This window comes from Rhea americana, unplaced genomic scaffold (assembly GCF_003343005.1).
Source record: "Rhea americana isolate MKP2758 unplaced genomic scaffold, rheAme1 scaffold_104, whole genome shotgun sequence".
NCBI lineage: Eukaryota > Metazoa > Chordata > Aves > Rheiformes > Rheidae > Rhea > Rhea americana.
Window position 1 is genome coordinate 1,740,230 of NW_028185084.1, and position 27,904 is coordinate 1,768,133.

Consider the following 27,904-nt stretch of genomic DNA (forward strand, 5'->3'; position numbering starts at 1 on the left):
TTTCCCAGTAATGCTTGGAAGATGCTTTCTGCGAAGATGAATTAGCTGTCTCTATGTCCATCTCCTCCCCTCTTTTCTGTAGGGAAACTGAAGCAGAGAAATTGATGGTAAAATGTTTTCATGTTCCTAGCAAGAGTCTCCAGCCAGGGATGGTAACTCCTGTGAGGGAAGAAAAGAGCAGCTGGAAACTCTTTGTACTGCCCTGATGGTTTTAACAGATCCCCTCTATCTCAGCACGATGCAGCTCTTCACCATGTATCATCTCCAACCTGGCAGATCTCTCCAGAGATCTCTCCCTTTGAAAGCCTGTCTGCAATAACCTTACCCTTCCCCACTCAGCACAGACTGTCCACCGAGCTGTGCGGAAGGGCRGGTGAGGAGAATGCCCTTTGCTCTCCCTCCCTCACTACCTCTGACCTGTGCAGCATTTATGAAGGCACTAGACTCAAGCAGTTCTTGCACAGGGGAGACGTGGTATCCTCTGCTAAGTCATTCCCTAGRGGAAAAGGTCTTGTGTATATACACAACTCTTGAGCGCAACTGGAATCAATATTCAAAGACAGGTTGCTACAGTCCTCAACTCAGCAACAAAAATCTGCCATATTAAGATAACCCCTTAATTATGCTTTAGAGGCAGAGCTGCCTGCAAAGTATCTGCACTGCTTACTATTCCCCCTGCTATGCACTGTATTCATGCCTGCTAATCACTAACCAGAATGTGACTTTCTCCTCTTTGGTCCAAGGAAGGTACAGTTGCTTTAAAACTAAAACCTAATTTGCTTCACCCGTAAGGATCCAAGTGACTAACTTAGGAAATCCCTACACTTGCATCTGAAGTCTTAGGAAATGTGACAGCTATCACATGTTATTAAAAATGATGTTTTAATTTTGAGCGGCATGATGCACACAGCTTTTGGCAGGGAGAAGACAGCATTGTGCCACTGAACTTTGCCATCTGTGAATGGTTATTCTTGCAAGGGCTGATATTCCATTTGCAGAAAGCAATTTGTAATTATACAACAACAGCAACAACAGTATTGCTAGGAAAGGAGTGAAAAGGGAGATGAAGACTGCCTGTTTCTGGTCAGGAGAGGTAAGATARCTGTAGCTCTGAGAATGTGGATTTAGCTGTCTACTGCTAAAAAGGTGGTCAGGAAACTTATGAGTAGAGAAGAGACTCAAAGTAATCACAATAGCATATAGCATTTTGAAAAAAATTGTCTTCCTAGAAGCAAAAAAAAAGAGCCTTTAAAGTGCGAGTTGTACAACTAGCAACAAGGACTTGAAGAGCGTCTTTGAGCTATTGCACRGCATGCTGTGTGTTGGCAGCCTCTGCAGAGAGGCCAAAGGCTTGTATAGTATGAGGAGAGATGGTCCGTGCAGGAAAGGCAAAACTGTGATGTGGGTTTGCATAAGAGAGTCTGGAGAGAATGAGAGAAGTGTGGTGTCRGAAGAGTGGGGCCCAGGTACTGGGTTGTTCCATCTCCGTTTGCTCAGTCTGATCTAGTCCTGGCTGCTGTGCACAACCTGAGCAGAAGGCCTCTGCTAGATGGACAAGTGGAGCAATGCACTGTGCTGTAGTCTGGGCYACATCTCACTTGATCATTTTTGGCCCACTGATATGGCTTTCCCTTCTGACACTGTGTGGTGTGGGCACAGTCGAGAGTGTGGCTCAGGTCTGGAAGTGATGGCTGGTGAGTGATGAAGGGGAAGGGGCACTGCTGCTGAGGAAGTGAAATGATGGTTTTTACAGAGCTCTTGTGGTCAGTTTTTGGAAGATCGAGCCTCTCTGGAGCTTCTTGTTTCTTGGCTATCTAGGTACTTAGTTGTCCCATTATGTCCTTCTTTATATGTGGAAAAGTGTGTTCTGTGAGAGGTGAAGTACTGACATGCTCTTGGGTATAGTWCCACTTTGACCCCAAGCAAAGATCTGGGCTCACAGAGTGATTTAGACCTAGCTTTTTCTCCACTTGTGGTGTAGGGAGCCTGAAGCCTGATGTTTGAAGTTTAGTGATGTGAATGTGCTCCCTTGAAGATTTAATTAAAAATAGTGTTAATTCCTTGTTGATCTAGCCCAATTCTTTCCTTCCTAGCAGGAATTCTAGTCTTTGCCTTTCTGAGATGTGGTAAAATGTTGACTGAACTTAGAAAGATAGGAGATGGGTTTGAGATACTGCTGACGGGAGTGAGGGGTAGCTTTCCCATGCAGGTGCATCTCCAAACATGGTGAATGTAGCTCCTGGCRTTAGGAATAATTGTTAACATCCAGGAGAGCAGTGATGGGGAGATAAGGGTGGGCAAACCAGCATGCTTGGCGTATGATAGTCACACTGTTAGCCTTTATAGTCACGAGATCTTTCATTTTTATTGAAATTGTGGTATSTCTTTAATTTCCTTGGCATAATGCACTTAATCCATAATTATAAAATAAGCAAACAGCCCTTGGTTTTGTTATATTCTCTTAGTGTGAAAGAGACTGTGTTTTTATTAATTTAACTTTCTACGAGCTAAMGGATTGCCATAAAGGAAAACAGAATTTCTCAACCAGTACAGCTAATAGCTGTATTTCAGTGAAAGCCCCATGGTACATGTTGAACAATAACTACGACTCCTGTGCCACTTGCAGTTTTTAATTGAATTTCTATCCCATGGATATCATGTCAGAGCCATTCATCTGCTCCACTAAGTCTTCTAATATTAAACAAGTTCTTCCAAGTTATTATTGTAATACAAATACTTCTTGATGGTTGATTTGCATTACATATGCACTGCTGTGGTGGGGATAATGCACTGTAGAAAAGTTTAGCTTGCATAGGCACAAGCAAAGGAATCATATTATTTTGGATGAAATTATATTGTGAATCTGTAAGCTGCACTTTCTCCCTCCTCCTTGTGTCTTGAACGGTAGGATCAGCTCTTCCTGTTCTGCTCAGAGTGAGGCACTGAGGATGGAAAAATTGTTGAGATTGGTCTGTACAGCTGTGTGATGATGGTCTTGGAGTCAGCAATGAAGAWGCACATGGCTCATCAGATACTTAGTCTCCATTCTCCAAGGAAGCGGCTCCTGAAACACTGTTTGCAGCACAGGGGAAGTCCTTCTTGTTACGTATGCCCTGGATTTATCTGGTGTTGGTGAGCAAAAGTCAGAATGGTTGTGCAAGGAGAGCAGTAGAGGTCAGGGCTTGGTCATATCCACAGCTGTGTGCGTGGAGCAAATTGCTCTTTGTTTCTGAGATGGTGCTCTTGCATGGGACTGTCACATCTAAAATTCACAGCCTCTAACGTTACATCAAACAGTCATGTAGTAGGGTGTAAATACCTCCAGAATGATAGGCTGTAACACTGGTGGAACTGTGTGCTAAACTTCAGCRCGTGGAACTAAGGGGATCTGTATGTTAGACTTTGCTGTCACCTTAACGCTGCCCTTTTCTCTCACCTGCATGTCTTTTTTAAAAGGCTAGTCAAAACATGGTGTTTTGTGCGAAGACATCACTGCCCCCCCCCCACCAAATACAAGAACATCTCAGGTGTGGTATTGTGCATATGATATTGGAGCATTACAGTCTAAGATATAGTCTATAGACTAAATAAAGGCTTTTCTTTGTTCTGTCCCTACATGCTGGTATCTATGGCTGATAGCAGAGTGGGTGAAAGCAAGATGAGGTTTCTATCCAAATCAGTGAACAAGGCTGTTCAGGAGGGAAGATCTGAACTGTGCTTGCTGGCAGTCAGTGAGGGAGAGCAGAAGGAATGTCTCCATTCCTAAACTAGGAAGGAAACATTGGTTTGCAAAACACTGAGAGAAGTTTTCTCAACAGCAGTGATTTTGTAGTATTCACGTGATTTGAGCAACRAAGGGGGAAGGGTGACGAGGCTCAGCGTTTGGAACAGGGAATATAAGCCTGAAATTCTGAATATTAACTATATGGTGTGTAGACTTGTCTGTGCAGGTTGTAGGTTGTGTCAGTGCCCCTAAACTGCAGATAGTTGCAGAGGAGTTGATCTCAATTCTGCAGCCACAGGTAACAACTAGGAATCATTCAGTCTCTTTTTAAAAGCGTCTTGGGGTATAAATTCTCTTAATAGAATCTAGGTTGCTATGACAGAGTCTTTACTGCACAGTAGCTATTGTGTGATGTTTTACAACAATTCTAGCCTCACAAAGGCGTGAGGGACCAAAAAACATCTGGGTTAGGGATGGTTAGGGAATTACTGGAATCTGCGAGACCTCCGAAGAAGCAGCTGCCTGAGATGTCCTAAGCGCCCAATGAAGCACCGTCAAAGGTGTAAGCGCCGTTGTAAAGGATTGTCTTTGCTGTATTTGCATCCTGCTTTCTGGATCTAGCACTGTCCTGGGAGGTTCATAGGATAACCCAGGGTTTAGCGTTCCATGTTTGAATTCAAACTGCTTTTAATTGCTATTTCCCTGTGAGATATCCAGGCAGCATGTAAGAGCATGTAACAAAATCACATTTAGAGACTGTCTAGAAACCAAATTCTGAAAAGCTCTGCCTCTTTATCTTCCCTGTAAGGTTGTGGCTCAGATATTAGCTGATGACAGCAATTATTGATGGTCTCATTAAGGATGAGATCCCATTCCCAGCAGTGCTTTTAATATTTTTTTTTCCTCTTTTTTGCTGCAGGGACACTGATAAGTGGTTGTAGAATGAGATCTTTTTTTTTTTCTTTTTTTTAAAAAAAGAAAAGATAGACGGCAAGGGAGAAAAGCCATATGTTTATCATTTGCCCTCATCTGTGRGGAGAGGAGATTAATTTCTGAAAATATTTTGTGTACTGGAGTTATTAAAATGTAATACCTGCAAAATAATGACTAGTAGCAAATCTCATCATTATTTATTTGTTCAATCTTCAACATCAGTTATTTAGTAAAGTATGGACAAAGAAATAACTCTTTCAGATAACTCTCCCACCATGCATTTAATGTTGGCTTAAAAAGACAGCTGCTATTTCACCAAATATGTTATTCTGATTATTGCAATCATTGTTTGAAGCTTAGCAGCTGTGTAATAGATGTGCACGTACATGATGTAATATCTCTTTCCRCATTCCCTCTTTCAATAATCAGCACTTAAGTCTCAGTATGAACTTTATTGATCAATGATTGTAGCTCATTAACATGGAAATATTCTCTTACATCTGAATCAAGCACAAATAGGTGCGTGTGTGTGTAAAATGTAGTTGGGAAAGGCATTTTTGATTGCATGGAGTGTTTTGGGCTATGGTGTAATGTTTCWGAAGGATTATAGAAGTGGTGGGAGGGAAAGGATGAACTGAGGGAAGTGTAGTTAAAGTTGGATTTTTCTCTAGTAGTGGGAGGTGACACTCTTATCTGTCTATTTATATTTTCAACTAACTAAATGATACAGATCCACTGATGTATTTAATTAACAATGGATTCTGAGGAACATTTGGTATAAAGCCTTCTAGTTTTGGATGTGATGAGAGGTTTTTTTCRGGCTAGCTGAGTCTAGTGGTACAACATGAGCAGTCAGCAATGTACTGAAAGCAGTGGTTCAGTCTAGATCCACTCCCTAGGATCTTCTGACTGATGGAGGTGAGAGGGAAGTTCATCTACTCTGATCTGTTGGCCACCCATCACTGCCCCAATTATCTGCAATAAGCCACCAGGATGCATAGCTTCTGCACCTGCTGATTCCTTGTGGCACACCTGCAGTGAGCCAAGTGGGCCCCCCCCTTCACATTTCCTTATGCTTAGCGTGCTGTTCACTGGCATCTCAGTTACGACTCTGAAGACATTTGTTAGAAATATTGTGGCACTGTGTGAAACCTTCCTTTTCTGTACCATATTTCATTTCCTCCTCTGTCCTCAGAGTAACACCTGTACAGATATGCACACACAAGCCTGCAGAACTGCCCCTGCATTGAGTGGTTGGTCAGATCCTTGTTGACTATACTGGGCTTGCTTTCAGGGTGTTATTGTTCAGCCTGCAGAAAGATTCATTCACAGAATATTAAAGCTGATGTTAAAATGAACCACGTGCCTTCTGGTAAGGCAGAAAAAAAAAAAAAAAAAAGGAAAGGAAATGGCTAGTGATGAGCTGCCACTACTTCCTAGTTAGTCACAGGCTATTGTAATCTACCTGCTAAGGATGGGTAACCCTTTATGCTGATGTTATCCCTGAGGTCTTAATGGTGCCCTTCAGGAATGTAGCATCATACTTCATTTTCTTATTGGCTTTTGAAGCATCAGGTTGGCTAGAATAAAGAAAGAAGCCATTTCTGTCTTGTGCTAAATAATATCGTTGGAAAAATTTAAGTGACATTGCTTTAAAATTKTCCAGGGGCTGTAAGTGAGCAATGCTGAATCAGAATACAATTAAAAGTAGTCTATGTGATTTAATGAGTTCTGCTCGAATTTTTTTGAAGTATGGATCCATGGAGACTACTGCCAGAGACATATGAGCAGCAGTTAATAGTTAGTACATCAACAGGCAGATATCCTGAGTGGGACTGGAGCCCGGGTGTGGGTAGGAAGCATGACCAAAGGCCCAAAACATACCGGGTCATAGATGTGAAAACTGGAATGGATGATTATGTTGATGTAGTCTGACCTCTGGCATGGGACAGGACACAGGACCTAACAGAGTAATTCCAGTCCATCTTTTAYAACAGAGAAAACCTGTTGATCTCACTTTACAGTCTGAAATTTCCACASCTACGTAAACCTTCATGGGAGTTGCCATCCCTCAGCTTAGGTGGTTGGAACAAGAACAAAATATGTCATCATGCATAACTCAGGCAAAAAGAAGTGATCACATCCTCATAGAAAGTCTGTGGCAAAGTAGGAACTCTGTAGGTTTCCTGAGATACCTTCTAATATCTTTAATACAGCAGAATTCCATTTCTTCAGTGACCTTCATAGTCTGCATCGTRGACATTTGTGAGCTTTTCAGAAATAGCTAAATTATGGTTAATTCGAGGACAGAAGAAAATCCATGGTGTATCTAGAAATACGATCATAGCATCTTGGACTATAATCAACTCTTCCCTTCCATTTGCTTTGATAATATGCAGGATGCTTAGCTCTTCAGGAACTCCACTTAAGTGCAAGGCTTGACCTTAATATGTGTAAGAACCACTTTCCAGCACACTTGCAAGGAACAAAGGCATTAGAGATATTAATCCTCGTGCTTCAAGACTTAAACAAAAATATTTTTCATCTAATACCTGGAAGAAATGCCATTCTGTAGCATAGTGCTAGAACTAATTCAGTGTTAAGAGGTTTAAGTTAGCTTTCTGGTCTGACTRCTGCGTAAGGAAGCCTATCAAGCTAGAGAGATGATTGGTCTCTTTCAGTAGTTGCTTTCTGTGTCCATCCTTCTCAGGCTAAGCAATTCTCCCCAGTGAGCTGGGAGAGGGTGTGTGTTTCCTTGTGCTCCGCTTACTATTCCGTCATTAAAATGACAATCATCTGGCCATCTCCTGGGGGATTTGCTGAGGCTGAATGACTTTTCAAGCTGTTCCTACTTTATCGATCTCCTGTCTGAAAAAATTTCAACAAGTTTATTCTCCCAAGACAGTGTTTTGTGTTAGATGAGCTTCTGAGTGCTGAGCACAAAAGATGACAGGAAAAGGAGGTTTTYCTGGAGTAAAGTTAAGCCTGAGCCAACGTGATTTTTGAGAGCTATTAGGCATTGTACTATCTCAATGGTAGTACATGGATGTAGGTATGGTAGTACAAGGATGGACAATTTATGCTTTCTGAACTGCCCATGACTCACAAGTAGTTCACTTGTGGCCCCATGTTGGGCATATACCATATGAATTGCAAACATTTATTAATCTTGATATTAAACTGCAARCTTACTTCTTTGGAAGCTCTGTATAGATAAGCTTAGACCTTAGAGCTTATTCATAAATAGGGATCTCATTTTTAGGCACAATAGCTAGAATCAAGATTTTTTAATCCTCATGCTCAGGGAATGACTAAGATTCACTCTCAACCAGTGCTTTTCTGAAATATCTCCTTGAAGTGTAGCAATGTAGTTAACTGCATCCTGAACTGGTTGCTGCCCAAGCCAAGAAAATGGATGAAAGAAAGATGCCTTCTTTCGTTTTTGCACTTCCTGTATCCCTGTCCTAATACTTCTTAACCAAAATTCTCCTCTAATGAATAGGGAGTGGATGTAGTGGCATAATCTTAATGAATGCCTGGATRAGAAGGGAAGAGAGTCGTTTTGGACTGTTGAGGACAACCTCAGCATATTGTCCTTGGACCCATCTGTATAACCAGGCCATTCCACAAAAGAGAGGAGCAAGCAATGCAAAGGCGTTGTCAGCTGTGCTACCTGTCCTGAGAGCTCATTTTCTCTTGTGAATTAGGATGCCTCTGTTTTGAGATGCTCTGAAACATTAGCGTATAGTTGAGAAGGCCAGGAAGGTTTGCAGGCCCATCGTTAAGAGGTTCCTGGATATTCCAGTAGTAATGGGGATGAGCAAGAGCAGTGTTAACCTGAGTTTTATTTGTGTTCATTTATGGTTACAAATTCTCTCTGCTTAAAGAAATCAAACTCACTATTTTCTCTCTTCCTTGCAGGCTTAAACTTCTGAAGTTTCTTAAGAGCACTTAAAGAATGTTCACAAACGGAAAATTGCAAAATGCTTACAAAACACTAGCATCTCTTTATTAATGTTGGTATTAGTCTGCATGCCTAGAGATATGGTTAGCTATACCAGCTCCTGACCTCTACTGGGTAAATTAGTATAGATCTGCCAGTATCATTCACCTGAATTCAGTAGGATCACGCTGACTTTCACTGARGATCTGGTGCTGTCTTACTAGTTGTTTGACAGTAGCATGTGGAGGCTCTTAGTCATGTTGTGACAAGAGGAAATACATTTTCCRTTTTCTTTAGACTAGAAGGGACATCCTGCATTATCAGCCCTTTACTATCCCAGGCGGGCGGCTGCATCATATAAACACCTGCCCCCCACCCTGGGGCAGGCAGGAGTTCTGTGGTCTTTATATTCAGGTCATGCGAGTGTGGGGACAGTAACTTTTGTGGGCTGCAAGCAGAGGAGTTGCCGGCAGATATAAGAGGGTGGAACATGCTGCAAGCTGATTTTAAAAGCTGCTTTGGGAATTGACTGTGATTTTTAGTATCTCTGTCTAATGAAGTGAACTGAGCTACCTCCATCACGGCCCTCTTTTTATCTGTATCAGTTTTGCAAAGATTCACCAGCAATTTGAAAAAATCRGTGTGCCTTGTGTTACATTAGGAGTGACTCAAGCTCATCTAATGTCCCTGTAGTGCAGCCTACCACCGGTCCCAAACAGGCACACAGTGTGTCAAAGGCAAGYTTCTGATAACCTCTGACCACAGCCACCACCCTGGTGGGCATGAGTGGATGCTGATGTTGGTATCTCCTGCTCTAAAACTGAGATTTGAATCACCTGTCCCCTTGTCTTACAAGGGTGATGTGACCTGCTGTCAGGCTGGTTCATATTGCCCATCCTGGACCTATTCTGGATATTTGGCAGGAGATCTCTGCCCTCCCACCTTACACAGTAACACAGAGTTTACTGACGGGGCAGTTGCACAGTCTGCCCTCAATATTCTATATAAATGCCCACATTTAAGAGGAGCTTCAGTTTAAATATGCTTGATAGAACAGAAGTTAAACCGAGCCTCTAGAATTTCTCTAGAAAATCCTGCATTTAAAGCACTTCCCTTTTGCTACATAATGAGCTAATCATTTAAATTTGCATYATTAAGAGAATCATTAGAGAAACATTTTCAGCTGTAGTAATAAAAGGGGAAAAGGGCATGGGAATGGCCATGTTTCTAATTAATATCTGATTAATTAATGAGGCTTTGTCATCAAAGCTGCCTTTTATCTCTTAGGCTTTTAAATGTCCTCTAGACMAAATTTCTCAAATGTGTCATGATAAGGCCATCTCTATGCTGAGTCAATCATCTGGTTGGAATCAAATTGCTATGTAGTCTTATGAGAGATGCATAAAACACCTCTTTGGGTAATTAGAATACATCAGAACCAGTAACAAGGTAAATATGTCAGATCTTTCAGACAGAAGAATCAGGAAATGAGTAATGATGAACAGGAGTTCTATGGAGCTGTACATAAGTAATGCCAATACCATGAAATGACCAGAGCAGAAGGAAGAGGGAGACCTCTGTAAAGGTGTACTGTCTTAGCTCCAGATCACCCCCATTTTACGGGAACTGAACTGAGTCTTGGGTGTTGTCTGTCTCAGATCAGAAGTTGCAAGATGATGATTCACATTCTGACATCCCTGCTGAGGCTGTTGATGTGGATATTCTTCAATACCTGTATGGCTTTGACCATGGGGCCAGTAAGAAGATATACATATATATATATATAGATATATATGTATATATATGTATATATATAAGGTGTGTGGAGTTTTATTTTCTTGCCTTTGTGAGGTACAGTTTCCATTAGTATGCATCAACTTTGCCTCAGTAGGTCATCAGTGGTGTAATAGGGCAAACATTCAGTGGAGGCAAGTGCTTGTCCTAGCTTTCAGAGAGAAGCTGTTTTGTATTTCTTGAGGTCTCAGTGTCTATTCTTGATTCTACCACTGACTGTGGGAAATCCACATCACATTGTTCTGGTTTTATCTCTTGTAACGCTATAGAGTATGTACAACACAGTGGAGTCCTGATATTGCTTGGCACATAGTTCTAATAGTAATTCTCCTCAAATGTTTTCTTTTTGCATTTCTTGCCTTCTGAAATACCTCTGCTGTGTTGCTATCCCATAGACACTAAAATATAGAGCACTCATTTATTAAAATAAATGATGAACTTGTGATCTCAGGCAGGATGGCTGAGGTACCTTTATTTGTACCGCCATGGTTAGAGAGAAACTGTAGATAAGCTTGGGAGATAAAGCTAAATACATAGTTTGTAGGTAACTAAAGCAGAGATGAGATAAACTTCCACTGTATAGAGAAGGTGGAATCTTAGCTAGGGAAGTAGTTACTTACAGTATTGTAATAGAAGGCACTAGTTTTGGTTGTTTTTGTGCTTTCTTATCGTGGACTATTCTGCAGAATATAAACCAATGCTTAGTAACCACTACACCTGCAACCTGTATGCTTTAAGCATAATCCCAGTTTCTCCAGAAGTAGAGTATACTTTGCCATAGGCTCAGACCTCAGTTTTATAGTTCAGATTCTTGTCAACCATCAGTGTTAAGATCCATCAGCTTGGCTTGAATTTATCTTCACCTCAGAGGAGAGACTTTGACATCTTTTGGCAGAAGTAAAATGGGGAAGCAGCTTCAGAACTGCATTTGGCCTGGTATGTTTGCTATGTAGTTGAGGTTTACAAACTCTAAAGCTCCTAGTGGTAGGGAACATAGGACTCTACTGCTCAATATTGTTCTTTGCTTTGATCTGACAATTCCTGCTTCCTCCTTGCTAGGCATCCTTTTTCTTCCTTGCCTTTTTTTCTTGCAAGAAAATCCRGTTCTTGCAACTGCCTTCTCCTTCCCCCACCATGTCTCAAAGGAGGCTCTTCTTTGTTGAAGTGATTCTGCRTATTATTTAAGATCTGAAACTTCTTTCTGCTGTACCACAGAAATGGTGTATCTGGAGGTAGGGGAAGACATGAATGGAGAGGAGAGTGGGAACAGATATTTGCCTGGTTGATGGTGAATGCTATTAGACACCCAATAGTATCTTGTGTTGTTCTGCATAGTGAATGCAGCGATCTGTGGGGATTGCTGGGGTTATCCAAAACACCACTATTTTCCTGCAGGGCAGTTGGAACAAGAGTGATGCAAACACAGCTTTCAAACTAGTGTCCATTGTCCCTATAGTCTGAAGATCTACATCTCCAGAGACTGAATGAGCAGTTACGTCTTGTAAGGAATGAATGTTTGTGGTGCTACCTGGTGGGATGGAGATCAGAGAGCAGCTGAACCAGCACCCAGCAGCAATGCAAGTGATGGTCATCTCCCTTGTGCTTTAATGCCTGTCAGCCAGAAGGTAGAATGTACTAGATCCTGTTGTCCAGCCTCTGTGACACCCAAAGTCCTCATAAAGGCTCACACTGAATAAACAGAAGAGGATACACGTCCTGTCAGGGAAGAAAAAAAAAAAAAACTGCAAGAAAAAACAGGAAGCCAGTGTTATGGCCAGCTTATTTTTCCTTCATTTTCCTGTGAACCACAAAGACTAATGCATGATAAAATCCCATTTTGTCTTGCCACTTCCTACTGTACAGGATAAATTGAAATTTATCAACAAAGGTCATCCTCAGTTCTTTCAGATGGTTTGCTGATGGGAACTGTCACTTAAAAAAAAAAAAAAAAAAAAAGAGGGAGGGGGGAGACAGAGAGAAGGATGTTGGTATCCTAATAGAAATTGGGGTAGGAATTCTCCAGTTAAGATGATATACAATTAAAAGGTTTAAAAGCAGTTTTCCAAGAGAAATTGTTAAAACTAAGGTATACTTGAACTTTTTTCCCTGTAGGACCTCCAGTTTAAGATACTTTTAAAACTTTGGAGCTGAAAGTCCCACAGAACTGATGGGTTATGATGCTAGAAGTAGTGAGGTTGTGAAATCTTGTATATGATAGGGGAAAATGGATTTACTTAGTGTTTTTTTTTTTATATATATATGCTCAAGATTTATGTTGGGATGTGCTTAGATAGTATATCTAGAAAAAAAAAATCTTCCTGGTAAAGTTTTAGCTTTCAGGCATCCACAACAAAAGCTATAATTGGACGAGAAAGAGTAGTCACAGGATGATTGGAGATATGGAGAGGTTGTAAAAGGAGTGATTAAATAAATGAGGATTGTTCAGACTGAGAAGAAATATCTGTGGGGAATATGGCAACAATCAATGAAATCACAAATGGCAGCAAGGGGCTGAATGATTTTGTTCTCATTAAGTGGTAACAGTGGGCTCTGAATTAAACTATCAAGTTAAAATAAAGGGAATCATCTCTTCATACAACACATAGTTAGATTTTGGTGTTTATTACCATATGATGATTAAGTTGCCAAAAGTTTCCCTGTGGGTTAGGCAAATTTGTGGAAGGAAAAAAACTCACTGATGGCTATTGCACACAAAGGCATCATCTTCAATTTAGAAAGTCCGTGATGATATATTGCTGGAGCCTGGGAAACTGCACAAGGAAACAGTACCATATGCTTGCCCTGTTCTTAGTCTTTTCCCCATACTTTTATTATCGTCCATGATTTTTTTGGTGGGAGAGAATTGTTTCTATTTGTGATTGCAAAACATTTCTGGCTTTATGTTTACCCCAAATGCATATTTACTTTTAAATCATGATTGAGTGAAAACAAGCTCTCAGCACAGTTAATGTTATAGTGCTATATAATGTCTAAGGGTAAGGCAGCGATGTTTTGATAGTCACACAATACAGATACTTGGATTTCCTGCTTAGGTCAGCTGGACCTGCCCCACAGAGCTTCTGTGGAAACCTTGTTTGGAAAATGTCCAGACTTTTGTCAGCTCCAGAGAGGGAAGGACTAAGGGCTCAATCTTGTTTGTTAGCTCCATCACAGTCATTTTTGATGGTATAAATAACAGTGCCCATGGCCTCCTGGCTGTGGGGTTAGATAGTCCTTTGGGCTGACCTGGTACAGYTGTCAGCGGGGGAGATGGGGGAGGAGGGAAAAAAACAAAAGAAAAAATTCCGGTGTGTATGTGACCACATCCCTGCACTGGGAAGGGCAGCTCTCACTGCAGGTACCACTGCAGAGTAAGGGACATTGAGCTCCATCCACTGCYGTAGCCTGGGGGCTGGACATAGGCTCCCCGGTTGGTTGCCAGGCAGGCAGGAACAAAGGGCTGGAGAGGAAGAGCAGGAGACCTTGGGGAGCTGGGCTTGTAGGGGTGGTAGCACTGTGACCACTGCTTCTGGCAGGTATTGCTGCACTTGCCCTTGTTCCCTCCCTCGGTGGTGGCAGTGGTCAGCCTGTCTTTCCAGGGCTGCGGCTGGGGCTGGCCTYGTGGCAGGGCCAACTTTGTGTTTCTTTTCCAGGCGTTTTGCTGCCCAAGGCAAATACTGACTTTGTCTGAGCTCCTAAACAGCCCTAGGAGAGTGAAGGTTGCTTATCTCTGTTGTATCTAAATACRGAAAAAGCCTTTGGGAGTGGAGAGTGTTCAGCCACATAACAGCCCTAGCTGACTATGACAAAAGCCAGGAAAGAGTCCAAAATATTGAACAAGGAAGAAAGGAAGCAATCTACCAGAAACCTGAAGACTCTAGAGAGCCAGAGCATAGAAGCACCACTGGCCTGGAGTAGGAGTGTCTGTCCACAGGAGCTACTACCTGACCAGTGCACCTATCCTCTTCAGTGCAGGAAKAGCACAAGGGTTTTCCACTGCTCCAATGAAAGTATGTGGGCCTGGATTTTGGCCCAGGATGACTTTTGGTGGAGCAAACCACCTAAGCAGCCTATAGTCCCACTACAGCTTTCTGTGATCATTCAGGCTGTTTTGGTATGGGATGACCTGATATGCCAGGAGAGGCTGACTCTGCCAGTGCTCTTGGCTAGCTGGAAGCCCTGGGGCTGTCTGTAGTGCACCATTGCCTGATAGCACACAAGCCTTGCTAACAGGGGTGTGTAGCTTTCRGGCAAAAGCTTCTCCACCTCTGCTATTAAATGACTTACCTTTTTGTTGAGGAGCAGCCCTCTGCCTCGCCTCTAGGTGGGATGAGTTTACCACACTCTGGAGCAGTAACTGTGTACTCAGCCTGATTTCTGGTTCTGGCACCTACTCTGTGCTCCAGTAGGAAGCCATTTAGTGCTGCAAAGCAGTGCAGTGGGTTAGTGCTGAGTTGGCCTTTGTCCTAGACCACTTACTATCACTAAGGTAGTTGACCATAGGGATTTACGCTTGAAGATAGGCAAGCTGAACTCGGGCTTTGGAGGAATGTCATCTCAGTGTGTTGTAGCTTCAGAAATGCCTGAATCTCAGAGAGGGAAAATTGAGGGAGACAGGAAGGCAAGGAGAGACAGAGAAACAAATTGATGCATGAGCAGTGGAAGTTAGGGAGCCTGATTTCTTGTGTCATGCAGTCAGGTTCTTTGTAGCATTTTACTGTTAGCTGGTTTTGAATATTTTCCTGCAGCTGGCTATGCAGAGATGTGCCTGCTTTTGTATCTCATGAGATCTGGTTTCATGCTGCAGCTTCTGTCTGGATGGGAAGCGCTAATAAGTTTGCTCTCCTTTCACTGGCTGCTGGTTTTCATAAAACTTGTAGAAACTTTGTTCCTCTGGGATTTTTGTTTCTCTGTCAAGCTGGGAGAAAATTGGCCAACGGGCAGAAATAAGAAGTTGTTTGGGGGGGGCGTAGAAAGACAGGTACTCTGCAGGCAGACAATTTGCAGGCATAGGAGAAAATAGGAAAATGTTAATCTGGGCTCTGTGTGCTCCTGCCGCTCTCTTAAGTGCACGGAGGACTGGGATATTCTCAGGCTGATTTAACTGGAGCTGTGCTCCCACACAGTTCTCAGTGTGGGCCTGTGTGTAGGGGACTGATCTGGAGATGAGTGTGTAAGCTTTAGCGTCTTAGGAAAAAGGCTGAGAATCTAAAATCAAAGCCACATCTACTCCTTCCTCATGCACAGTCAGGGAGAATAGCAGACACAGAGGATAGGAAATTTGGTGGTACGTGACTGTCYCTCCTGGCCAACCAATCCAAGCCTTTATAGCTTTACCACAAGGAGTCTACTGACTCATGTCATTTGCAGAGAAACCTAAGCTGAGAACTATGGGCACAAGGTAGACTTTTTCTTACTTTCAATACATCAAGTTATGACTAGGTTTGGTAGAGAGAAGTTTCTTGCCCTCTGTGTAACCCTTGGGCTCTGCTCTGCCAGACTGTATGAGCAGGTGCAGCAGTTGCAATGTGTGATGGCCTGTCTGGGTAGTATAATCAAGCAGAAAACTATCTTTTCCAACTATTTATACAAAAATATGATTATAAGAGAGTTTTCAGTCTGCAAACAAATTAATTACCTTATTAATCTTGCTTTTCTCAAGGAAATACATAAAATTTAATGCCACAACATGTTCAGGGAAAGCCTCATTTGCTTACTTTGGTTATATGAATATGGCACTTTGTTATGCTGAATCCAGTCTTGCCATATCCTCCTGAAATTAGCAGAGATTCCTCCTCATGGCCACGGAGGCCTASTGATTATAAAAACTGAAAAACTTGACTTGGAATAGGCAAAGGCCCATTCAAGACTGGACTTCCCACTGAGTTTTACTGCTTTGCACGATGCAATCTTTTTTGGGGTATTACCAGCAGTGTGGAATGCAGGGTGGGGGGGGGCAGTGAAACACTAAGATCAATGAGACAAAAATAACCATGGGACAAAATGCATGGGCTGAGCTTTACAGCTTCTTTTTATGTAGCCCAGATCTATCCTACATTATAACAGCTTCAGTGATACCAGTGGTTTACTGGGGTGCAACAATTTGTTCCATGAAACCGTTGTTAAATGTGTGTGTGAGTATATGCACTCCGTGTGTGTGTGTGTGTCTGTTTGTGTATGTAAACCTATATATATAGTTAAAAGCAGTCTTCAAATATCAGCTAGTTAATTTAAGGATCCTTAARTGTTGGCATGTGTTCAGCCAGTGATGGGGATGTGATGCTACCACAACCTGAGACTGAGGGCAGTAAGGCCCTTGAAAATGCTCAGGCCTTAGTGATAGCTTAAGGGAGTAACTCAGAGGAACCAGCTAGGCTGTATCAGGTGGCCRTAAAGTCCCAGCCAAAGTTAAAGTGGGCGTTTAGGGTGTGACACATGAAAGAGCTCTTTTCTTTCATGGAGTCTTTTGTCAATTTTGTATAGCTATAGCGTATTTTTTCTCTCAATCTATTCAATGTACTAATAAGTATATGCTACGTAAACTGGTGAAATGGGGAAAAGTATCGTATCCTGGCAGCATGTAGTGTCAAGCAACTGTAAGGACGTGTGATAGCTCAGTTAGGAATTTGTGACTGTGAAGATGAACAGTTAGTAATGTTGAAGAATTCAGCTAAGATTAAAAGCTGAGTCAGAACTGTTCTGTTTCATGTGTGGGTCCTGTCTGCAAAAATGTTCAGGCTTAGATTGTTAAAATTAGGCAGCCAACTTTATTGATGCCTCAATAAATAGTTGTTTTCAAACTAGAGAATTGGGTAGGGTTGGGGCTTTAGCAGCTTTTGAGTATCAGGAAATGCACTGGATGATTAAAGAAGTTGAAATGATTAATTGTAGATGCCTGCCTTTGGAAAAAATGGGCCTTTACGTATGCAAGCTTTCATTTTTTTTTTTTCATTTCTAAAATTGAGATAATATTTCCCAGTATGGCCCTTGGGACTTTGCTAGTTTGAATGGATTAACACCAGACAAAAGCTTTAGGATCTCTGGATGGGAAAGTGCTATGGAAATACAGTGTATTATTGTGATCTCCTTTGAGATATTTCTGTGAAGCCAGTGGTGACTGTCGTCATAATAAAGAAAGCCTTAGAGAAGCTAACAAAATAATGACCCTCCTTCCTTTCTAGCTATTCTTTGAAAGGGCAACTGCAATGAGTGATAATGGTTTAATGAGAAGGAGTCATTAGGGCATCCAGCCTGCWTCTTTAGAAGTGGAAGGCATTTTGGGAGATCTGAAAATGACTTGAAGAACAAAACTAAAGTAGCTCTGTGAGAATATAAAACTGTTTTTGTATTCTCTTTGAATGCTGATTGAAACCAGTCATCTCTTTAGTTGTCCGGTGGCCGATACATTGATAGTCAGGGATGTGGCCTGTTTGGCACATCAGCACCATTGGATGGGGATGGCCTGAGGAAGCACCTCAGTGTTTGCCTTCCATCTGTTATCCACAGCTTAAGAGCTTAGTGTTACTTGAGGACTCCTGAYCTGTTGAATTTGTATGTATGCATTGGAGGCCTTGTGAAGTGGAATTAATTGTCCTGAATTATTCTGTTTTATTAATTGAACTGCTTCAGTTTCAAAGTTTACTGGAAAGGAAGGTTGCTAGGTAATTTTTACGGTATTGRTATCGATGGAGAGGTTTAGTATTAAAGAGCAAAACCCCAACRCAAGGCGTTTGTGTGAGATTTTAAACACCCCTGACTGGGCCTTCAGGTTAGTTCAGCCCATTTCAGGAAAGAACCAGTGTGCAAAACAGTCAGGAATTGTGCTTGAAAGACATGCAGAAGTAAATGCGTTAGAGCCTCATCAGTAATGAAATAAAGCCTCTCACTTCATGAATTTTATTACTGAGTGACTTGGAAGCCTGAAACCAGCCATCTGATTTTGAAATGTGGCCCTTTCAGTGTGTTTCTGTGTAGCGCTAGTGGCACTGAAACAACGAGGAGGTAACCCAGGCCGGGTGCAGGCCGGTTGCTCAGTTTCTGCAAGAGTCCTGAGCTGCCAGGTGCAGATGTGCTATTTGCTGCAATGCCGAAAGAATGACACGGGCCATATCTGTGTCAAGTGGACAAGCAGCAGAGGGTTGGTCTTGAGCAAAATCACAAGGCTGCRATGCTGGACGCTTGCTGAGCTTAGAAAACTAGAAAATTATTGGAGCTCGTTTCCAGGAAAAGTGTTGAATTTCTAAATATTCTTTAATCACCTGTTTAGAAAAAAGAATGATTAAGGAGAGGAAGTTAGGGGCATGAACGAATTCTCATTTTAATGAAATACTAAGTTTGTCCAGGGAGGCTCTTAGTGAAGGTCTTTCCCCACCTGCCTGGTAAGGATTGTRTTTCTTCTATATAGAGGATATGTGGATTCAGGAGCCAGGTCCTCCCTGCTGTTTAGGTATGGTGAGTGGGCTCTGCATGCAGCATGGTACACTTGCTCCTAAAGCGGTTGTTTTTGACCACAGTTCGTGGTGGGSATCTTGAACTAGATAGTTGTTGATCTCTTCTGATAGGAAAAACATACTGATTGTTAGGAAAAGTAGAGTGTGAGTACAGAGAAGAGAAATAAGCAGGGCAAAGTAGGGTTTCAGCAATGCCCACAAATGAGGAGGAGGAAGCTGCAGAAAACCCTCTGTGACGAAGCAGCCCTTTTCTCCAGTCACGAATGGGTAATGCCACCCCCAGATCATCTGCTCCTCCGAGTGGGATTTGCTAGTGTAGGGGCCTGAATCTGTCTCTATWACTCAGATAAATTAAATTCATGGCACAAATTCATGGATCGGGGGACTGAGGACTCAAGATGCCATTTTAGATGCATTTTTTTCTGGCTGTTACATATATGAGCTGCTTTTGAAYCCCTACCTCAAAGTCAAAAATCACCCTACTTAAATAAAGTTGTTAAGGTGTTTGATTTTGATTTCTTTGTTGGATTTGTTTGAAAAGAGAGTTTTTGTGCTAAAGGTGCCACTGAGATCAGAGTCCTCCCTTACAAATATCAACCACAACTGGACAGCAGTGCTTGAGAGCAGAACCCCATGAGGTCCATAAGGATCTTCACAGCGGCACCATAGTTACCCATGCACTGCAGGAGCAATTGATACAAGGGCAGACCCTGCCCAAAGGACTCCATTTTTCTTCTCTTTTCTGCTGGCCACCTTTTCCTCTCCTGGCCACTCGAAGCTGTAACTTTGAGTTACAGCTTGGTTTGCCTGGTCATTTTCCTTCCCTGAGTTCTGATAACCACACAAACTCTTTTTGTCTCTTTTCTCCAGGTCGACAGACTACGGCACTACCTATGAAAAGCTGAATGACAAAGTAGGCCTGAAGACTGTGTTGAGCTACCTTTATGTCAGTCCTACTAACAAGAGGAAGGTAAGGGAGAGTCACTGAGCTGGTTAGCTACAGAAATAAAATGACAACATTTGTGTGTGTTCTGAGAGGAATTATGAACCTAAAGTAAAATCCTTGGGCAATTCTTGAGAGCTCAGATTTGTGCCACAAGTTACGCTAGCGTGTTTCCATCAAGTTCGGTAGAATTATGTCTATTTTGTCTATTTTTGCCTGTTTTGATCAGGATGGAGTCCTTAATCTCCTCCTGAATGTGCCCAGTCTTTTGTTAGATAAATAAAAGGGWTGTTATTTTTTTCCTTCTGACTATTATACCTTTAAACAAGGTGAATTCATACAAATACTTCTGGAATTCTTGCTAGTACTGCCCTTAGCTAGTACACCTTCCCTTGACTTCTCTATCACTTTATTATTCGAAATACTGAGTAAGAGGCATTCCTTCCTGCATTCGACGCTTTTCCCTTTTATGCTTCCCAGCTTGACGGAGGAGTTGGAGGTAAAGATGTAAATGACACTGTCATTGGTTACATCACATAAGGGGGCTGAACGGAGAACGTGGCTGGCGGAGTGGGTGGGAGACCTAAGATTTGATTYGAGTGTGTAGGAGAGAATATGAGGTCATAGCTTTCAACCCCCTGCTCACACTTCCCACATGATGCAATTAGGGCTGTGGCTGGCTCGCACAGCGCAGCCCAGGAGTTACTACTCAGTGCCTTTCTGATTTAAAATTAGTGGCTCTGCTGATTCAACGGAGGTAGTGGGACAAAGGCGCTTTCAGCTACCCACAGAAATCAACGTGGGAGGGCTGCAGCGTGTGGCTAATTGCTGTCAGGGGAGTTATGTGTTTGGATGGTGTGCAGCTCCTTCTGCTGGATCACTTCCAAATTGCCCATCTCGTGCCTCTCTCAATAGGTTTCCAAACTTGTATTTTGCTACTCATACTGTTATTATTATTACTATTGTTTTTTCCATCATTGGTCAGTCCACAGAGGTTTTAAGATTGATGTTTATTTCAGTGTATTCAACCTTAAGGCAATCATAGCTCTGATTACTATAGACAACCATATATGTGTGTTAGAGTGTATGGAGGAGAGGGAGCAGGCAGTGGGCAGGGGTCAGCTTTTATTTTTTCTGATGCAGAAGCTGAATTGCTTGAAAACTGTCTTGACTTCTTTGTTCTGAGCAAAATGGAAATGAAGTATTTTTATAATGAACTCTTCCAGCCTTTAAAAAGAAAACAGCCCAATATCTTCCCCCTCCTAAATCCAACACAGTGGATCCACGAAGCTATCTGAAGAGTTAATTCTTGTTCATTCTGTTTCCAAAGCAACTCTGCCCACCCAAAATCAGAGGCAATGTGCTCGGTTACAAATACTACGTCACTGGCGTAAACTCTCTCTCTCTCTCTCTCACTAATCAGAGTACTAGGTTATCAGCTAGCAACTTCTCAAGTTATCAATGTTTACAGATTTAGCAATCTTCTCTCTCTATTAATAACACTTATCCTATAGTGACGTGCAGAGCCCTCTTTACATGCTGTTTACTTGTTTAAAGTGATAATCTTTTAAGGAAATAATTTCTGGACCTGCCTGTCTTCCCTCTCTGTCTTTCCTCTCAAAACTCTTTTGAAATATAGAGATGGGCTGTAGGGAAAATCCACAGGAAACCAGGCTTCAGTATTGCCTGCTGTGGGAACAACTGGATTTCATTCTTTCTATCTCTGCTGAATTTATGCACACTGTTACTGTGCATGGTTAAATGGMTGGTTTGTCCTGACCCAGAGCTGCCTCTGCTTTGTTGACAGGCAAAGCAATTCCAGGCATCCAGGCAGCATTAGAAAAGCCCTTGGAGGTGTCACTGGATTGGAGTATCTGGGGTTTGTCAAATTCAGTATCAGGCTTACTTGTGTGCCCACCWCTTACAGAGTCATAAAGCTGTGTGCCACACAAAATGCACGTAGGTTGTAATCTTCTCCATGTCTCTCTGGGTGAATACTGTTTCAGTGACCTGCAGAGTAAGCATCATGTTTTTGCTGAGCTCCCATGGATAACCACCAGCAATGAATCACAGAGCAGAAGGTGAATCGGTTGCACCCTGGTGGAGAAAACCTAGATAGATCCCGTGTCCTTCACCTCCAATGCTGTGAGTGCTGGCTAGTTGAACAAAATGCAGTGGTCCCTTGCTAGCCTCAAAAATAGATCTTTGTTTTAGGCGATAAACAGTGTGAGAAATGCCAGAAGCAGCAGACGTGTGCAAGGGCTGTGCGTACACAACGAAGCATGCAGATCCTTGCCAGGCAAGATATTTTCTCCTTAGGCATCAGCTCCCAGGTACTGACTGGACCCTTCGTGCCTCACAGCTCCTGTCGTTTTTTGATGGGTTTGCATACTGTTGCTAACACTCTCTGCTCATTAGTGCTTAGAGGATTAGCAGTTACTTGGAGGAGGGGAAAAGCTTTCCATACATTCATTCCTAATTGATTTACTAGTGAGAAGGATAATTACCTCTCAGCTACCCTGCAGAACTATAGTGGGAATTACCTGTCAGATTTCTTTGAAGCCCCAAAATGCCTTTCTTCAGCTATTAAATAGGAATTATACATTCAGCCAAATGCCAGTTACATAAACATTTTTTACCTGAATTGTGGCATAACCCTGGGCTCAATTAAAATATGAGGAAAGAGGATTTAAAAGCTGCTCCTTTTTTCTTCCTTTTCCAAATGAAAGCTTTTTGTTTCCAATTTCTTTTTATTTTTTATTTTATTTTTGGTGTGAATATGACAAGTTATTTGGTGGCTTCTGCTGTGTTTCAGTGCTCAGTGGTTCCAGGTCATGGGGTTGAGGTGGTCTCAAAAGCAGCCTCTTTGGCTGGTTGGGGCTAGGATTTAGATCGGGAAAACCTGAATTGAGTTCTCATTAGTACTATGAAATTCCATGTGATCATTATACAGAGCAGTTGAACTACTCTGAACTCCTGGGGGCTATGGCTTTCTTAAGAGTTACTGTTTTGAGTCACAGTTGGAAGCCAAGTGTCTGTTGTTGTGATGCTTCCACCCCCAGGAAGAAATTCGAATCAGCAGAGAGTATTCCAGGATCCTGCTTTCCTTTCAGTGCATCCACCCACCAGGTTGTTTGCCTGAGAGGTATCTGGTTTGGCCCAATTAGCAGTGAGCGTACAGGTTGCAATGAGCCCAGTGATTCAGCGGTGAACTTCAGAGAGGGRAAACATTTATGTATGTTTAGCAACATACCTTCCTCGCAGTTGAATGCGATTTAAAGGTTGAGTGCTGTGAAAAGTTGGGACTCAAAAATTCATAGTTTTAATTTATCTGCCCCACGATTACACACCTCTGTTTTGTCTTCAGGGATGTAACAAAAGGCTGCTGGGCAGGAGAATCTCAGTTCTCTGCTGACCTTTAATGCTGTTTTTTAAAGCATTAGTTGTATTTCACTGGAGACAGATTTTTGCAGCAGTATGGGAATTACAATTGTTTATTTCTTCCAAARCGCTGGGGAATAATTCTCTTCTATTTTAATATGAACCTTTCTCCTGACTTCTTTAATTCCCATTTTCTCTCTGTCTCAATTTTGTTGTTTTTTTGTTGATGGTGCTGAAAACTTTTTATTGGAAAATTGTTTATTTTCTGCTAATATCCAGGCCTGAGATTCTTTGACTAACTGCCCACGTTTCAAAATAGCGCTTCTTAGAGCTGAAGTGTTCTGAGTTCCTGTTCTCTAGTATAGGCTGATCTCTTGGGTAAGATCACCTGTCTCATCAACATTTGCTTTCTTCTTGTTTGTCAGTAACAGAGATATGTAGAGTCCTTCCAAGGAGCACAGAAAGTAGAGCAGAACAGAAATTCTGTGTAACTGAAGTGCTGCTCCTTTCAGACACTGAAGTGCCATTTTGAATCCCAAGAAACTGTTATGGAACCATACATTTCTTGTATTTTTTTTCCAAGAAAAAAAAATCACTCTGTGAAGAGGGAATATTCTTGGTGAAGCTGTTGTTTACTTGAAAACCCAGTTTTCACTAGGAAACTTTTATCTCTACCCTTGGGATTCCTGTGGAGGTTGAGAGGATGGAGTTAAAAAGCATTTAAAAGAAAAAAAAGAGAGGAGATAAAGGAAGAGAATGACAACTAGCAGACAAAATCAAACTAGAAGCCACTTGCCGGTATGCAGTATTGTTCAGATGAGAAGTGGATAAACAGGAGGCCCTGATGGCATATAAGATCTGTGATGACAGTTCTGATGTCTTAGAAAGACCTTCCTYCATGACTTTGCTTTGAATTCCATTGGATGCAGTCATCTTCAGCTTTTTTCCCGTGCTTTTACGATCGTTGTTGTAGGTGATACTATGCTGACTCTCTGCACAGAGAGAAATATCACCYAGCAAAAGGGGCTGAAGTGAGCATTCCCCCTATTTTTTTTCCATATAGTGGAACTGAAGCATGAGATTTTATTCATCAATAGACCTTCTAGCTAAGGGATGTGAACAGGAGCTGCAAATAGCATAAGGCAGAAATAAAGTTGTGGTGCTCAGTCAAAGAGCTTYGAGGAAATGGTTTTGCAAATGAGTTTCCCAAATGTCACAGAGTCAAAATAGAAGGGCAGCCCAAATCACTGATGCCATAAAACCCAAAAGCAGGTGACACCTCTTGTACCTACCTATTCATGCCTCTGGACTCAGCCCATCAGAGTGAGAAATGCTTGGAGGTATTTGGCAAGTCAGAAGCTCTGACAGCTGAGTCTAATTAGGTTTGTTTCTACATAGCTGCTTAGGGATGAAGTGAGACAACTGTTTATGAGCTGACAGAGAGTAATGCTGCGTTGCAGTTCAGGTTAATGAAGGAAGAAGTTAATTGTGACCGTAATACTGGAATTGCAGAGAAATGTATCTACCTAACTGGAAGCTAGCAAACACACTGAGAGCCACATCTGTGCTCTTACAGGAATTGGAGATCCTAACTATGTGCAAATGCCTTTGACCTCCTTTTTATTTTTTCTTGCACACTTAAAGAGTAATAAATTGGGAGCAAACCCCTGCTGGTTATATGCATCTCCAAAGGGAATTCCTGAGCTATGAGTGGAGCCTCAGGGTGGAAGAGTGGTCTGAATTGGTTTTGTTTCTACCTTTATATCTCACTCCATTTGATCCCAGGGGGAATTCTGCAGCATTTTAGTTTCTCCCTCCTCCTCAAATGTGTGGTAGGCTGATRAAGCAGTGGTTCCAGGACACACCTGATGCTTACTAACCCAGCCAGAACTGAGCTGACATCTTTTGCCAGAACTCCCATTAGTCATCTGCTGTTCTTTTTTTCCTGAGATTGCAGCCTAAGCGATTGGTGAGGAACCGAGCTTTGGAGTATCCTAAAGCCATTTGGCAGATGGAAGGTTTCTTTGGACTCTCTTTTTTTTCTTATTATACTGACACTGTGATAAACAGCATGTGCTACAAACTGACACTTACTGGTGTGATCCCAGAGACCATATTTATAACACAAAGGTGGTGGGCTGAGCTGGAGCCACAGGGCAGGAATAATAGAACTATTTCTTTCCACTGTCTTTTATCCCTTATCTTTTCCTTCAGCCCAAAGAAATACATTTACTGAATAGCTCTTGCAGCTGCCATTAACAGGGACTAAATTACCTGACCTGCAAATTGAGTTGTAATCATTTCTTTTTGCACCCTTTCTCTGGACTTGCTGAGCTATGTAGGACATTCCTGGGCTTCTCAGCACTCTGAAAAACATGTTGCTCCTTCCAGAGCCTCTGTGGGCAGAACCTGCCTGCTGATATACAGGAAAAGCTGTAGCTYTAACATACAGCATCAGGATCAGCTGAACTCAGATTTCTCCATTCTTGCCAATAGGTTGTACAAATATGACTGCAGTTTGATCAACATTGCATTGTATTCTATCTGGTAAATACACTTCAGGGACAGTCACTGTCAGTCTCAGAACTGACAATTTAAATAGARAATAAAGAAACATCATTTTTCTTCACTTCTGTTGAGGCAAAGATCACAGAACGGTTGAGGTTGGAAGGGACCTCTGGAGAACATCTAGTCCAACCTCCCTGCTCAGCAGGGTCACCTGGAGCGTGTTAGACAGGGTTGCATCCAGGCAGGCCTTGAACATCTCCAGAGAAGGAGACTCCACAACCTCTCTGGGCAGCCTGTTCCAGTGCTCCCTCACTCTCACAGGGAAGAAATTCCCCCTCACRKTCAGGCAGAACTTCTTGTGGTTCAATTTCTGCCCATTGCCTCTTGTCCTGTCACATGGGACAACTGAAAAGAGTTTGTCCCCGTCCCCTTGACACCCTCCCTTCAGGTACTTGTACACAYTGATMAGATCCCCCCTCACTCTTCTCTTTCCCCAGGCTGAAGAGGCCCAGCTCTCGCAGCCGTTCCTCCTAGGGCAGATGCTCCAGCCCTCTGATCATCTTCRTAGCCCTATGCTGGACTCTCTCCAGTAGCTCCATGTCTCTCTTGTCCTGGKGAGCCCRGAACTGGACACAGCACTCGAGATGAGGCCTCCCCAGGGCTGAGTAGAGGGGCAGGATCACCTCTCTCGACCTGCAGGCAACACTCTTCCCAATGCAGCCCAGGAGACCATTGGCCTTCTTGGCCACAAAGGCACATTGCTGGCTCATGGTCAACTTGTCATCCACCAGCACTCCCAGGTCTTTCTCTGCAGAGCTGCTCTCCAGAAGGTCAGCCCMCAGCTTGTACTGGTGCCTMGGGTTATTTCTCTCTAGGTGCAGGACTCTGCACTTGCCCTTGTTGAACCTCAGGAGGTTCCTCTCTGCCCAACTCTCCWGCCTGTCCAGGTCTCTCTGAATGGCAGCACAGCCCTCAGGTGTATCAGCCACTCCTCCCARCTTGGTATCATCAGCAAACTTGCTGAGGAGGCAYTCTGTCCCCTCATCCAGGTCACTGATGAAGRAGTTGAACAGGATGGGACCCAGTACTGAGTCCCATGATTTCTTAAAGGTCACGTATAGTATCCATAGCAGAGTCAGAGGATGTGTGATTTGATGTTTCATCTGCAGGGTTCAAACTTGGGAGCCCTTATGTGTGGGATTCTCTCTACTTATCTGATGAAGTTCAACTTGAACTTCTTACCTCAGAGAGAGACTTTTTTTTTGTGCTTTTGCAGAGTTATGACCTGAAGCCCTCTGAAATGGMATCACTTGAAAGGTGAATGTGTTGTAATACTTGAGAAATTTCTCAAGTCATCTACTTCCCTTTGAAGGGCTTTTTTTAATTTTTCTCTTTTCAATTCAGAAAAGCTGTGTTTTCTCTATCACTTCTCCTGATCCTTCCTGGGCAGGAAACAGTTTCCCTATACCGGTAGAATTAATTCATTAGTGTTTTAAAAGTGGCTGAACATCAGTGAATGGAAACCATTGAGCTGCTGAGGCAAAATAGTAGCATTATTAGAATACTCTTAAAATATAGGGTCTTTTTGAGTATACTCAAAATCTTTTTTTAATTAATTTTTTTAATGAATGTTTTCATCATCTGGTAAATCTGGCTTTACAGATTAAATTAATTGCTGTCTGTAAAACACTTTAAAACCACTGAGTGGAATGTATGAACAAACAATAACTTAAGGTTTAGATTTAGATACCTTTTAAATTAAGGTAGTGCTGTTCAGTCTTATTTATTTACCAGCATACATCACTGCAGTTTCTAAGAATTTCTTCAATTCCAGATGTTTCATGTCCTTCTGGTCACTTACAAACTTGCCGAAGCCTCACCTGGTAGATGTGAACCTGATGTGGATGCTTCCTTGCAGGCTTYCCTGTTATGACCTTTCTCCTATGCTGGTGTCTCACAAGCTATTTGCTATTGTCAGCTTGATCAGAACTGTATTGCTTGGAGATTGTGCCTTTTGGGGGTCTTTGTAATCCAGGAACCCCATGAGAAGGCACTCTGCCATGGCACTGCCTGAAACTGGGATCTGTCATATTAGATGCCCTACTGAGACCTGAGCTGACCTGTAGRGTCCTGTACTTCAAGAAGGAAGAAATTAGTGAGGTCTGGTCTTAGTAGATTTAGATTTTATCACTTCTGACTTAACATAAATTGTAGAGATAAACAGAGGT

The 27,904-nt window shown here is 42.3% G+C and overlaps 1 protein-coding gene across 1 annotated transcript in view; it reads left to right on the plus strand.

The window, feature by feature from the left end:
• Positions 1–27,904, plus strand: part of SORCS3 (sortilin related VPS10 domain containing receptor 3) — a 304,653-nt gene that overhangs the window by 123,929 nt on the left and 152,820 nt on the right. Inside the window, exon 4 of the mRNA XM_085308282.1 lies at positions 19,715–19,814. Coding sequence (XP_085164408.1) covers positions 19,715–19,814 — 100 coding nt within the window. The remainder of the gene's footprint in view (positions 1–19,714; positions 19,815–27,904) is intronic.